Here is a 14,553-nt window from a genome sequence, read left to right as displayed (position 1 = left end):
AGAGAGACAGAGCATGAACGGGGGAGGGGCAGAGAGAGAGGGAGACACAGAATCGGAAACAAGCTCCAGGCTCCGAGCCATCAGCCCAGAGCCTGACGCAGGGCTCGAACTCCTGGACCGCGAGATCGTGACCTGGCTGAAGTCGGATGCTTAACCGACTGCGCCACCCAGGCGCCCTGGGAAATGAAAGTTAAAACCATGATAAGATGTTGCTATGCATCTTTTAGAATGGTTAAATTTTTTAATTCTGACAATACTAAATGCTGACAAAGATGTAGAGTAGTTGGAACTCCTATTATTCATATTATCGTTGGTGGGAATTCCAAAGAGTACAACCACTCTGAAAAAAAAAAAAATTGGGCAGTTTCTTAGATCAGAGTGTAAATAAATGAAATAGAAACCAAAAAGACAACAGAAAGATCAGTGAAACCAAGATCCAGTTCTTTGGAAAGATAAAACAGAAAAACCTTTAGCTAGACTTATTATGGAAAAAAGAGAGGGCTCAAATAAACGAAATTACAAATTAAAGAGGAGACATTATAACTGATACTGCAGAAATACAAAGGCTCAAAAAAGACTACTATGAACAATTATACACCAACATATTGGACAACCTAGAAGAAATGGATGAATTCCTAGAAACACACAACCTACCAAGACTGAATTATGAAGAAACAGAAAATCTGAGTACACGAATTACTACTAAAGAGTAACACAAAATCTCCTAACAAAGAAAAGTTGAGGGCTACATAGTTTCACTGGTAATTGTACCAAACAATTAAAGAAGACTTAATACCAATCCATCTCAAACACTTAAAATACAGAAGAGAAGAAAATACTTCTAAACTCATTTTATCAGGCCCGCATTACCCTGATACTGAAACTAGACAAGAATCCTGTAAGAAAATTATAGGTCAATATCCTTGAGGAACATAAATGCAAAGTCCTCAACAAAATGTTAAAAAACTGAATTCAACAATACATTAAAAGGATCATATTCACTTCAACTGGGATTTATTCCAGAATTACAAGGATGTTCAAATCCACAAATCAATAAATATATCACATTAACAAAATGGAGGACAAACATCATATGACCATCTGAATAGATGCAGAAGAAACATGTGACACAATTCAACATCCATTCATAATGTGAACTTTCAGTAAAGTGGGTATAGAGGAAACACACCAATATAATAAGGGCCACAAATGACAAACCCACAGCTTAGCATTAATTATAGAATGGTGAAAAGCTGGAAGTTTTTCCTCTGAGATCAGAAATAATACAAGGATGTCCACTCTTGCCACTTTTATTCAACATAGTAATAGAAGCCCTAACCAAAGCAGTTACACAAGAAAAAAAATAACTAAAAGGCTTTCAAATTGGAAAGGAAGAAGTATCTCCATTTGTAGATGACATGATATGCACACACACACACACACATACAATTCAGCCTAAAAAGATCCTACCAAAACATAGTTACCACTAATAAATGAATTCAGTAGAGTTGCAAAATACAAAATCAATATACAAATATCAGTTGGGTTCTTATACACTAACAGTAAACTATCAGAAAGAGAAATTAAGAAAACAGTCTCATTTACATTGCATCAAAAAGAATAAAATATTTAGGAGGTGATAATGAAATACCTTAACCAGGAAGGTGAAGGATCTATACACTGAAACTACAAGAAATTAATGGAAAAATGTGAGGAAACACAAATAAATGAAAAGCTTTCTGTGCTCACGGACCGGAAGAAATAATATTGTTAAAACGTTCATACCACTCAAAGTGATCTACAGATTCAGTGGAATCCCTATCAAATTCCAATGGCATTTTTCACTGGCATAGAACATACTAACCTAAAATTTGAATGGAAGCACAAAAGACACTGAAGAGCCAAAGCAACCTGAAGGAATAACAAAGCTGATGGCATCACACTCTCTGATTTCAAACTGTATTAACAAAGAGTAGTAATCAAACAATAAGGTACTGGCATCAAAACAGACCCATAGGTCAATGAAACAGAACAGAAAGATCAGAAATCAACCCACATGTATATGGAAAATTATGACAAAGGAGCCAAGAATATATACAATAAGAAAGGACAGTCTCTTCAGTAAATGGTGTTGGGAAAACTGGGCAGTTACATGCAAAAAAAACCAAAACTGGACCACTATCTTACACCATATATAAAAACTAACTCAAAATAGATTCAACACTTGAATGGGAGACCTGAAAGCACAAAACTCTTCAAAGAAAACATAAGGTGTGAGCTTCCTGACATCAGTCTTGGCAATGATTTTCTGGGTTTGACCAAAAGAGCAAAACAAACAAATGAAACTAAATCAAAATAAAACACTTCTACACAGCAAAAGAAACCATTAACAAAATGAAAAGGCAACCTATAGAATGGGAGAAAATATTTGCAAATCATGTATCTGATGAAGGGTTAATATTCAAAGTATATAAAGAACTCATACAACTCATTAGCAAACAAATAGTCTGATTAAAAATAGGCAGAGGAACTGAATAGATATTTTTCCAAAGAAAACTATATAATGGACAACAGGTACATGAAAAGGTGCTCAACATCACTAAACATCAGGGAAATTCAAATCAAAAGCACAGTAAGATATCACTTCACATCTGTTAGAATGGCTATTATAAAAAGACAAGAAATAACACGCATTGGTGAAGATGTGGAGAAAAGGGAATGTTTGTGCGCTGACAGAAGGGAAGGGAGACCACATCTACAGCAGACCCTTATCACTGCTGCTCCTTATTTTCACTTGCATTGTGCTGTCCTATATTTATCACAGTTCCTTTTGAACAGCTTTTTAAGTATTTGGGAAGTTTACATTGCTATCTTCTTCCTCCTGGTTCTCTGCACCCAACTGTCCCACTGTTGGTGGGAATGTAAATCATTTCAGGCAAAATGGAAAACAATATGGAGATTTCTCAAAAATTTAAAACCAGAATTACCATATGATCCAGCAATTCCACGTCTGGGTATATATCCAAAGGAAATTAAATCATTATCTTGAAGAGATATCTACCCCCCACCATGTACTCTGCAGCATTATTTACAATAAATAGCTGAGACACAGAAACAACCTAAGAATCTACTGACGAATAGATAATGAAACTGTGAGATACACACACACAAATATTAATCAGCCATAAAAAGATGGAAATCCAGTCATTTGGGACAACTTGAATGGATCCTGAAAGCATTTGCTAGGTGAAATAAGTCAGCTAGAGAAAGATAAATACCATATCATCTTACTTATCTTAGAATCTAAAGAAACCAAACATACAGAAACAGAGAGATTGGTGGTTGCCAGAGGTGGGGGTTGGGAGCTGGGGGGAGTAAGTTAAAGTGATCAAAAGGTACAGACTTCTAGTTGTAAGACAAATAAGTTCTAAGGTTTCATGTACAGCACATGGTCTAAAGTTAATAACACGTATCATGTATTTGTTTGGTTTTTTTAAAATTTTTTTAACGTTTATTTATTTTTGAGACAGAGAGAGAGCATGAACGGGGGAGAGTCAGAGAGAGGGAGACACAGAATCTGAAACAGGCTCCAGGCTCTGAGCTGTCAGCACAGAGCCGGACGTGGGGCTTGAACTCACTGACCGTGAGATCATGACCTGAGCCGAAGTCGGCCGCTTAACCGACTGAGCCACCCAGGCGCCCCACGTATCATGTATTTGAAAGTTGCTAAGAGTAATGTTGAAAATCTTATCACAAGAAAAAAATTCTAATTATGTGAAGTATAGGTATTAATTTAAACTTAGTGTGGTAATCATTTACATATATGAAATCATTATATTGAACACCTTAAGCTAATACAATGTTGTATGTCAATTATATCTCAATCAAACTGGGGGAGGGGAGGTACAATTCCACTTCTATTCATGAAAAGGCAAAACTATAGTGACAGAGAATAGGTCAGTGGTTGCCAAGAGTTTTAGGTGGAGGAGTGACTACAAAAGACACAGTTAAAAAAGACAAAGGGAAATTCTGAGGATGAGGAAATGTTGTGAATCCAGAGTATGATGGTAGCTACATGAACACATGTGAAAATTACAGAAGTATACATCAAAAGAAAAAAGTTAATTTTACTATATCACAATCTTAAAAATAAAATAAAAACAACTCTTCAACCAAACAAAAAACTCAGAAATATACCAATGCTTACTTTTTAAAATAGAAATTTACTGGGGACATCTGGGTGGCTCTTTCGGTTAAGCGACCGACTTCAGCTCAGGTCATGATCTCATGGTTCATGAGTTTGAGCCCCACATCAGGCTCTGCACTCACAGTGTGGTGACTGCTTGGGATTCTCTCTCTCTCCCTCTCTCTCTCTGTCCCTCCGGAACTCACGATTTCTCTCTCTCTCAAAATACTTTAAAAAAAAATAGAAATTAACTGGAATTCTGGCTTTCTAGTACTTTAGGAAACCAAAGCAATTATTTAATACCATTATTTTAAATACTCTGTAGGCTAGGAGTTGAAAGTATTTTATGCCGATAAGTAAGAAATACTCAAAAAATGATAGGATGTGTCAAAAGGACACAGAAACCAGCTGGAAGGGGCTCCTAGTGAGAGAATCTGGGAAATTTGAGCATTAAAATACATAATACAATTTATTGAAAAAAAAAAACCAGAAATTCATGATCCATATTGAAATAATAAATGAAAAATGGAAAGTTTGATAAAGAATGAGATATTTACATGGCCTAAAAGTATCTCACCACAAATTGCTGATTAATCACAAAAAGAAAAAGTCTGGGTGGACATCTTAATCATTTCATGTCAGCACCATTTCACACAATGGATTTTTTGAAATACCTCTTTCCCTGACTTCTGAGATAAAACCCTCTCTTGGTTTTCTTCCTATTTCCCTCCTTCTAACTTAGTGCCCTTTGCTATTCCTCCTACAATTCCTGATCCCTAAATGCTGGAGTGCCCTAGGGCTCACTCTGATGGTGATCTCATTCAGTCTTAAGGCTGCAAATATTGTCGATTTGCTGAATATTGCCAAGTTTTTATCTCTAGCCCTGGAACTCCAAACTCATGCATCTACCTGCTTAATGTATGATTTCCACTTGGATGTCTACAATAAATCTCTAACTAAATATATCTGAGATCACACTTCTGATTTCGTGCTCCTTCCCTAGTCGTCTCCCTCTTGGTAAATAAATGGTCCCTCCATCCTTCTGGTTGCTTAGGCCAAACAAATCTTGGAGTCATCCCGAATGTTTTACTTTGTCTCACGGTCCACCTCTGAACCACAGTGAATCCTGTTGTCTGTCTGTACGTTCACAATGTCAGGGTTTTTGTCCCAACCTCTACTACTACCATCCCAATCTGAACCACCATTATGTCTTTTCTGCATAAATGGAACTGCCTCCTTAGTGAGCTCACAGCTTTCATCCTTGCCCCTCCACTTTGTGCTGTCATCACAACTGCCAGAATGACACTTTTAAGGAGATAAATCAGCTCATGTTACTTTTCAACTTGAAGTTTTCCAATGACTTCCCATTTTCCTTCAAATCAAAGTCCTTACAATGGTTGACAGTCTTACAGGAATCTCCTGCTATCTTCCTTCTCTAGGCTTGACCTCTACTACTCTCCCTCTCTTCCTGAGTCCAATCTAGCACATGTGTAAAACATTCCAGAACTATAGTTAAACTTTTATCTAAAAGACATGATAAGGGGTGCCTGGGTGGCTCAGTTGGTTAAGCATTCGACTTTGGCTTAGGTCATCGTCTCACGGTTCATGGGTTCGAGCCCTGTGTCAGGCTCTGTGCTGACAGCTCAGGGTATGGAGCCTGCTTGGGGTTCTGTGTCTCCCTCTCTCTCTGCTCACGCTCTCTCTCTCTCTCTCTCTCTCTCACTCTCAAAAATAAACATTAAAAAATAAAAAATAAATGTAAAGAAGACATGGAAAAATAAAGGACTTTGCTTTATTTTTCTTTACTTGACTTTTGTGTGTGTATATATATATATATACTATCTCTCTCTTCAGGGGCAGAAAAACTACTTTAACAGGTAAGTGTACCAGTATACACATTTTCATGGACTTTTTTTTATATATATAAAAAATAAGCTCCTAAAAATGCAGATGAAAACGGAATTTATTGTCTTACTGATGGCTTTTCAAACCAGGGTAAAATATGGACAGGCAATAATAAGTGCTATTGAGATAACTAGCTATGAACTTGGAGAAAAGGAAAGCTAGATCCTAATAGTCCTCTTCAAAGACAAATTATACACAAAGAGAAGAAATAGTTAAATGTAAAAGATAAATTAATAAAAATTATATAAGAAAATATAGATAGAAAAAAGAAAATATAGATAGATATAGTATATTATTAATTTTGTAATTTGTAAAGGCAAATAGCAATCAAGTTGGACAGCATCAAGGGCACAGTGACAGACTTGTCTGTATACAAATCCAAAACTTTAAAACTGTTTTTAAAAGTTACTATAATTAAATCTAAATTATATTTCACAAGCTGAAAAGATATTTATCTGTTTGCAAAAACGGTTAACATCACAAATATACAAAGAGAATGTGAGAAAATTGAAAATACATATTGGTCTCTTTAGCTGGTTCCTAGCAGGAACTCTTAAAATGTTTATCATTTCCTAAGTGAGAAGACCACTAGAATCATCTCTTGTTCTAACGTCTCCTTTGTTCTAACATAGGACCATCTCTTATTTTAACAGGAGTCTTTGACCCCTGTTCCTGACCCGGGACTCCTAAAACTCTTATAATTTCCTTGGGTGACCGGGGTGTATTTTATTCTAATGAGGCAACTCTGGGTGGCTTCTGGATGAGAGCTGGTCACCAGAAAGACCAAACCATGATTGGAAGCTTGGATTTTTCAGCCCTGCTCTCCATTCTCTTAAGAAGGGAGAAAGGCTGAAAATGAAGTTAATGATTAATCATGCCTATGTGAGGAATTCTCCATAAAATCCCAGTAGTGAGGAGTTCAGAGAGCTTCCAGATGGACCAACACATTCACAATGGAAGGGTGACGCACCCCAACTCCACCTAGACAGAAGCTCCTGTACTCGGGACCTCCCAGACCTCAATCTATGTTTTCTTCATCTGGCTGTTATTCTGTATCCTTTACCATATCCTTTAATAAACTAGTAAATGTAAGTGTTTCCCTCAGATCTGTGAGCCACTCTAGCAAATTAATCAAACCTGAGGAGGGAGTTGTGAGAACCTCTGATTTACAGCCAAACAGAAGTTGTGGGTAACCTCCAGACCCACTTCTTGGAATGACATCTGAAGTGTGTGGAGGGATATAGTCTTGTGGGACTTAGCCCTTAACCTGGGATCTGACTCTATCTCCTGGTAGATGTGTCAGAATTGAGTTAAACTGTAGGACACCCAGCTGGTGTTGTGGAGAACTGTTTGGTGTGGGGGTAAAATCGCCACACACTTGTGTCAGAAATGGAATGCCGTGTGAAAGTAAAGGAGACACACAAGAGAAAAACATAGTAGGGAAGAACTGGGTTTGTCATAGTAGGAAAGAAGAAAATTGAGTTCTTTCCTAAAAAGCGAACTTACAAATCAATAAGAGCAAATAAACACCTCAATAGGAACATGAGAAAAGGACACGAAACATATAATTCATAGAAGTAAAAACTGAAAAAATAAAAATATATTTAACCTCTAATATAATCAAAGGATGCAAAGAAAAAAAATGAGCTGTTACCTCTTAACCTAAACCATTGGAAAATATTTTTTAAATGACATCATTCAGGGGCACCTGGCTGGCTCAATTGGTAAGGCATGTGACTCTTTATCTCAGGGTTGGGAGTTTGAGCCCACATTGTGTGTAGAGTTTACTTCAAAAATAATAAAATCTTAACATAAAATAAAATGACATCATTGAATGAGTAGTCTCACTTTTTTTAATGTTTATTTATTTATTTTGAGAGAGAAAGAGAGAGCACAAGCGTGGGCAAGTGGTAGAGAAAGGGTGAAAGAGAGAATCCCAAGCAGGCTCTACACTGTCAGTGCAGAGCCTGACACAGGGCTCCATCCCATGAACCATGACCATGACCTGAGCTGATATCAAGAGTCAGATGCATAACTGACTGAGCCACCCAGGCACCCCGGGCAGTCTCATTTTTGAAGGGGTTGTATGTTGGCCCTAATCATTTCTGGAGAGCAACCTGGAAATAGATAATAAAAAAAATCTTTAATGTTTATTTATTTATTTTGAGAGAGAGAGCACACACGAGTGGGGAAGGGAAAGAGAGAGTACAAGCAAGAGAGGGAAAGAGAGAATCCCAAACAGGCTCCCTGCTGTCAGCACAGAGCCAACTTGGGACAAATTCTCACAAACCATGAGGTCATGACCTGAGCCGAAATCAAGAGACACTCAACCAACTAAGCCACCCAGGCACCCCTAGATATCAAAAATTTTCAAATGCACTGTTTTTGATCCAATTTTTTCACTATTAGGTATTTATCCTAAGGATATAATCAGACAATTTTTCAAAAATGTACATATAAGGATTCCCACTGTAATGCTACTGATGAGGTCAAAGCATTCAAAACAGCTTAAATTTAACAAATTAGTTTATTAGCCTTGTTTAAACTCTGGTACATTCATTTCTTTTAATTTTTTTAATGTATATTTATTTTTGAGAGACAGAGACAGAGTGCAAGCAGGAGAGGGGCAGACAGAGGAGACACGGAATTGGAAACAGGCTCCAGGCTCTGGTCTGTCAGCACAGAGTCCAATGTGGGGCTCAAACTCACCTGCTGTGAGATCATGACCTAAGCTGAAGTCAGATGCTTATAAATTCTGGTACATTCAAAAAATAAATAAATTATGGGGCGCCTGGGTGGCTCACTTGGTTAAGCATCTGACTTTGGCTAAGGTCATGATCTCACAGTTTGTGGGTTCGAGCCCCGCGTCAGGCTCTGTGCTAACAGCAAGGAGCCTGGAGCCTGCTTCGAATTCTGTGTCCCCCTTTCTCTTTGCCTCTCTCTCTCTCTCTCTCTCTCTCTCTCTCTCTCTCTCAAAAATAAACCAACATTAAAAATAAATACACAAATAATAATAAATAAATAAATTCTGGTACATTCACACAGTGGGAATTTATGCAGGTATTTCTATGACTGATAGGAAATGCTACATGATATACTGTTAAGTGATTTAAAAAATGCAAGTTTCAAAAATACTGCATATATATTATGATTCCCACCTCTGGTTAGGATTTCAAATGACTTTTTTCCTGATTTCTTTACAATTTTTTTATATTTTTTATATATGAGTTATCTCTTAAAAACAGATGAAACAATAAATGTATTTTCCTTTGAGAAAACAGGTGAGGTGTTACGATGTACCGAGGGACAACACTATCTGTTGGGAACCTTGACTCCTCCTTTGTGATCTCAGAATAGTCTGGTGGAAATAGTGCACACAGAGAGTTCAAACTGCAAGGTAGCCTATATTCCTGATAGAGTTTATTCAACTACACAATAATAGCATTTTATTTACTTTGGTTAGAATATATAAAGCCCAATAACATAGAAAATACAAATAAATTTTCAGAATTTTTTTCCAAATACAAAACTCATAAACTAACAGAGTAAAATGATTACCTATCTCCCTTTGGTTTTCTTTTTTGTAGTGTCTTCCCTTTGGGTCTTCTTTCGCTTCCTAAACAAGGGCTCCCACCAGGTCCAGTTACCCGTATTGATTCAAGGCCTTTGGAAGATTTTTTAAATGTGAATTCCACTGGTTCTCCTTCTTTTAGGCTTCTAAATCCTTCCATGAATAATTTGCTCTGTAAAGAGCAGGGGAGGGAGACAGAGAGAAAGAGAGATCATGATTATCAATGTTTTATAAATTTTCTCTATGATTTTCAAATTCATAGAGCAAGATATTCACTATTAGCCATTACAAAGTATGAAATCTTTTTTTAAGTTCAATAAAAGTTACACCATTTTAAGGTTTCCTGTTGCAATGCTGGCAATGGGAGATAAACTAAGACCATTTTTAAGGCAATTTGGTGATACTTACAAAAATTTTAATGTGCATATTCTTTGACCCAGCAATTCCACTTCAAGGACTCTCCTACAGACATACTCACACACAAAGGTTCAAAAACAAAAGAAGAAGACCTATATCAAAATTCACTGCAGCACTGTCTGTTAAAAAAAAATTACAACTACCCTAATGTCCACCAATGGGAAACCAATTTTACAGATTAGAGTGTAGCTATATAATATTATTGAGCCATGAAAAGATCTAAATGTCTCGCCATCTGCAACATGGATGGACCTAGAGGGTATTATCCTAAGTGAAGTAAGTCAGACAGAAAAGACAAAACTGTATAATTTCACTTATATGTGCAGTCTAAAAAACCAAACAAAGCAGAAACAGATTCATAAATACATAGAACTGATGGCTGGGGGGAAATGGGTGAAGGGCAGTGGGAGGAACAGGCTTCCAGTTACAAAAGAATACCATAATACCACCTACGTAAAGAAGTTTTTAAAACATACATGTTTATTTATATAGAGAGGAGGTTCTTTTCTTTAGTTCTTTTTTTCGGAAAGTGGGAAAGCTTGTTGGTATACACATTATTGTACGTTTTTGTTTTTTGTAATTTGAAAGGAAATAGATTTTTACAGTTTGAAATATAGTGGCTTTCTGTGGAGGGGAAAAAGTTTCCCGATTGCAAAAGTGTAACCTTGGTTACAAATATTAATTGGCTTTTTCGATCTCTTTTCATCAAAGTCAATGTGCCAATTCAAAATAACTAAAAATAATTAAATCATTAGTTTTATGTTTTCAAATGCTTTTGTGTGTATTTTATGGGTCTAATTTGGAATATCATGTAGTTTTCAAAGACTTTTATGAATTTGGGGGCAAAAGGAAGCAAAACTAAATACGATGGGAGCCCTTGGGTCAAGTCCATTTCTTTAAGTAAACAGCTACACAGCTTTGAAAGAGCCATTTCATCTCTTTTCTGTTTATCCGTAAATTTAAGGGATTTGAGTTTCCCCACGTGTATTCTAAGGAACAATGAATGGTTCCAAGAAAGACTCCATGAAAAAAGGATTTTGTGGTCAAATAAGTTTGTAAAATGCTCTACCTTGTTTCTCCTTAGATGAATCACATTAGCATATATTAAAGTCTCCGAGATTCCATACCCCTCCTCTCCACTCCCTAAATAAAAATTTTGTTTGACTGTGTTTATTTAACCCAGCAATTTCCCGACTGAATTGATCTCAGAGCCGTTTGTTTATGACTACAGTTGACAAGCACACTTAGGGAAATACCGGACCAGAAAGTCTTTGCCCCTCCTGAGTCCATGACTCTAAAGGCAGCTGAATAATTACATACAACCAAACAATTACATGGAACAAATAAAAACAACACTTCAAAATTCAAGGCAAAGGGAGACTATTCATGGTGAAAGTGATAGGACACATGAAAACACGGTTTTTAACCAGTCTTCTGATGCTTCAAATTCCTTCATGTGGAAGTCTGCAATTTGGCATCACCTTTATTGCTGTCTGATGTCATGCAGAAGTTAAGGGGGAAAACTCACAACTGCCTACACTCCTTAAAATAACAAAAAAAAATTTACTGTTTTTAAAGCTTTATTTAGTATTTTCAAATCTTCCTTCCCCCCCCCCCCCAAGCTTTCTCCTCACTAATTATAAATAGTTCTTTTGATTTCATTTCCTTTTTCGCTCCCCAGTCAAGAAAGTCCAGATTATCAAATCAGATGAAGTGAAGCATACACAGGTCAACTATAGCAATTAAGAGAATAAAGGGACAGCAGTTTTAACTAGAGCTATCGTATGCTCATGTTTTGTTGATGTAATATAAATTCTATCGCTTATTTCCTCACAGTTCTTAGTATGTGGGTGTATTTCACCTTCTATTATTACAATTTTTGATAGGTATCATTTATAAGTGAATTGTTTCTCCAAATTTACAGTAAAATTCTACTCTAGTAGACCACTAAGTTCTGGCTATTCTTCATGGTATTCTTAAAGAATAACTTTTTTAACTCTATCTTACATTACTCCTTCCCAAAATTAGTATATAAGGCAATTCAGACTCATAATAATAGAAAAATAATTGACTATCTCCTACCTGGGTAATTGTAATTGTTTCTTCATTGGCATTTCAGCATCAAGTCTCCTCCTTACTCCATAACATCTTCCATATCTACATATTCTCTCAGAATAAATCTTAGCCTATTAGTCTCCTGTCTCAAAATTCTACAATACCTCTCCCAGACTGTAGACTGAGACCATCCATAATCTTACCTCTAGTTATACTATATATTGTATGATTCCAATTATATGACTTTGTATAAAAGTTAAAACTATGGAGATAGTAAAGAGATCAGTGGTTTCCAGGGATTGGGTGGAGCAGAGGGTGAAGAGAGAGAAGTAGGTAGAACACATAGGAATTTTAGGGCAGTGAAAATAGTCCACATGACACCATAACAACGGATAGAGGTCATCACACATTTGACCAAACCCAGAGAACACCAAGAGTGAACCATAATATAAACAAAGGACTGTGGGGTAATTATGATGGATTATCGGTTCATCAATTGCAACAAATATACCACTCTACCAGAGGATGTTGATAATGGGTCTCAACCCCCACCCCAACCCCAGCTCCAAGAGGAGGGAGGCAGAATCCAAAGTAGGCTCCAGGCCCTGAGCTGTCAGCACAGAGGCCGACGCGGGGCTCAAACTCATGAACCGCGAGATCACAACCTGAGCCAGAGTCAGACACTTAACCGACTGAGCCACTGACGCACCCCTAGAGATTGAGTTTAATTGCCAATCTTCAATGTAATTTTTGTAAGTCAATGTAGCTTTTGTAATGAAACTTCCATAAAAACCAAAAAGGTGAGGTTTGGAGAACTTCTAAGTTGGTAAACATGTGGAGATACTGCAGAATCACGTGCCTAGAAGGGCATGGGAGCTCTGTGCCCTTCCCACATATCTTGCCTTATGCATCTCTTCCACCTGGCTGTTCCTAGGTTATATCCTTTTATAATAAAGCAGTGACCTAGTAAACAAAATGTTTCTCTGTGTTCTGTGTGTAGCTCTAGCAAATTACTCAAACCCATGGAGAAGGTTGTTGGAACCTCGAATCTATAGCCATTAGGTCAGAAGCACATGTGACAAGGTGGGACTTACAAGTAATGTCTGAAGCGGGGTGATGGGGAGCAATCTTATACTAAGCCTGTGGGATCTGTACTTAACCTGTGGGACCTGATAACAATTCCAGGCAGATAGTGTCAGAAATGAGTGCAATTATAGAATACTTAGCTGGTATCGGAGAATTGTTTGGTGGTATGAGAAAAAAATCCACAAATTTGCATTGGAGTCAGTATCCTCTGGACTTTGGTAGAAAGCACAGTACTACAAACTCAGAGACAAAGGATGTTTATTATTCAGAGCAGTAGTAGAAACAGGTAATCAGCATTTTTTGTGCTGGTTCCACAAGCCCTTATTCCCACAGGGTGATAGGAATAAGGTCAAATGAAACCTACACACAGTGTGTTGCATTACAAGAGAGGAACACTGACTTTAGGGAAGCTGAATTTTTCATAATGGGCAGTAAGTATGCTTGCCCTTTACTCTGCAAGGAAACACTATCTCTGTGTTCCAGGGTTGTTTGCTATACAAACATCCTTGAAAAGGTAGCCCAGAACAAAGGAGAGCCATTGCCTCACAAGACATGCAGCAATCTGAGAGAATTAGGGAAAATTGTCTTCCAACAATACTGAGTGAAAGCAGCTTTATACAAAAAGACTACAAACCGTGTATTCCATTTGTTTGAATTTCTAGAACACACCAATCTAACCTATGGTAGGAAAACATTAGAATAGTTGTTGCGTGGGGGTAGGTGTGTAGACTGAGGCGAGACATGCAGGAATCTTACTGGAATGATAATATTCAAGGTCTTGAGAGTGGTTCAGATTACAAAAGTGGAGACATTGTTAAAGTTACTGAAAGGTGCACTTACAATTGGTGCATTTCATCATCTATCAATTTTACCTCAAAAAAAGATATTGAATTCTAGTTAATGATATGCATGCTGAAGGATTTAAGGAGGGAGTGTATTGATATCTGTAACTTCTTTTGAAATGCATCAAAAAAAAGTGGATTAATGGATCCACAGAGAGAGAACCGGGCAAAGTAATGTGAAAAAACAAGCATAGGAAAATTATTATACAATCTAGATATTGAATATAATGGTGTTCACTATTAAAATTCTATCAACTTCTTTGCATGTTTCAAAAATTTCATTTAAAAATATTGTAAAAACATATCTTTGACAGAGAGACACTATGGGTAAGAGATATCTTGGCATACTTACATTTTTTAAAAAAGTAATAAACTGAAATTGAAGTTATCATTATTTATAAAAGTATCTATCTAGTAAAGACCAATGTGTATATGGCACTATATTGGACATTACCAACAAATCTCAAAAAATTAAATGTGCTAGTGACTTA

The 14,553-nt window shown here is 36.8% G+C and overlaps 1 protein-coding gene across 1 annotated transcript in view; it reads right to left on the bottom strand.

Annotated features, from left to right (window-relative positions):
* The window catches only part of LIN28B (lin-28 homolog B), a 112,049-nt gene that overhangs the window by 48,008 nt on the left and 49,488 nt on the right, over nt 1–14,553 (bottom strand). The window contains exon 3 of the mRNA XM_047860208.1: nt 9,650–9,834. Coding sequence (XP_047716164.1) covers nt 9,650–9,834 — 185 coding nt within the window. The remainder of the gene's footprint in view (nt 1–9,649; nt 9,835–14,553) is intronic.

This window comes from Prionailurus viverrinus, chromosome B2, assembly GCF_022837055.1.
Source record: "Prionailurus viverrinus isolate Anna chromosome B2, UM_Priviv_1.0, whole genome shotgun sequence".
NCBI classification, from domain to species: Eukaryota; Metazoa; Chordata; class Mammalia; order Carnivora; family Felidae; genus Prionailurus; species Prionailurus viverrinus.
Note: the sequence above shows the minus strand (reverse complement) of the source record. Positions and strands in the feature narration are given on the sequence as shown.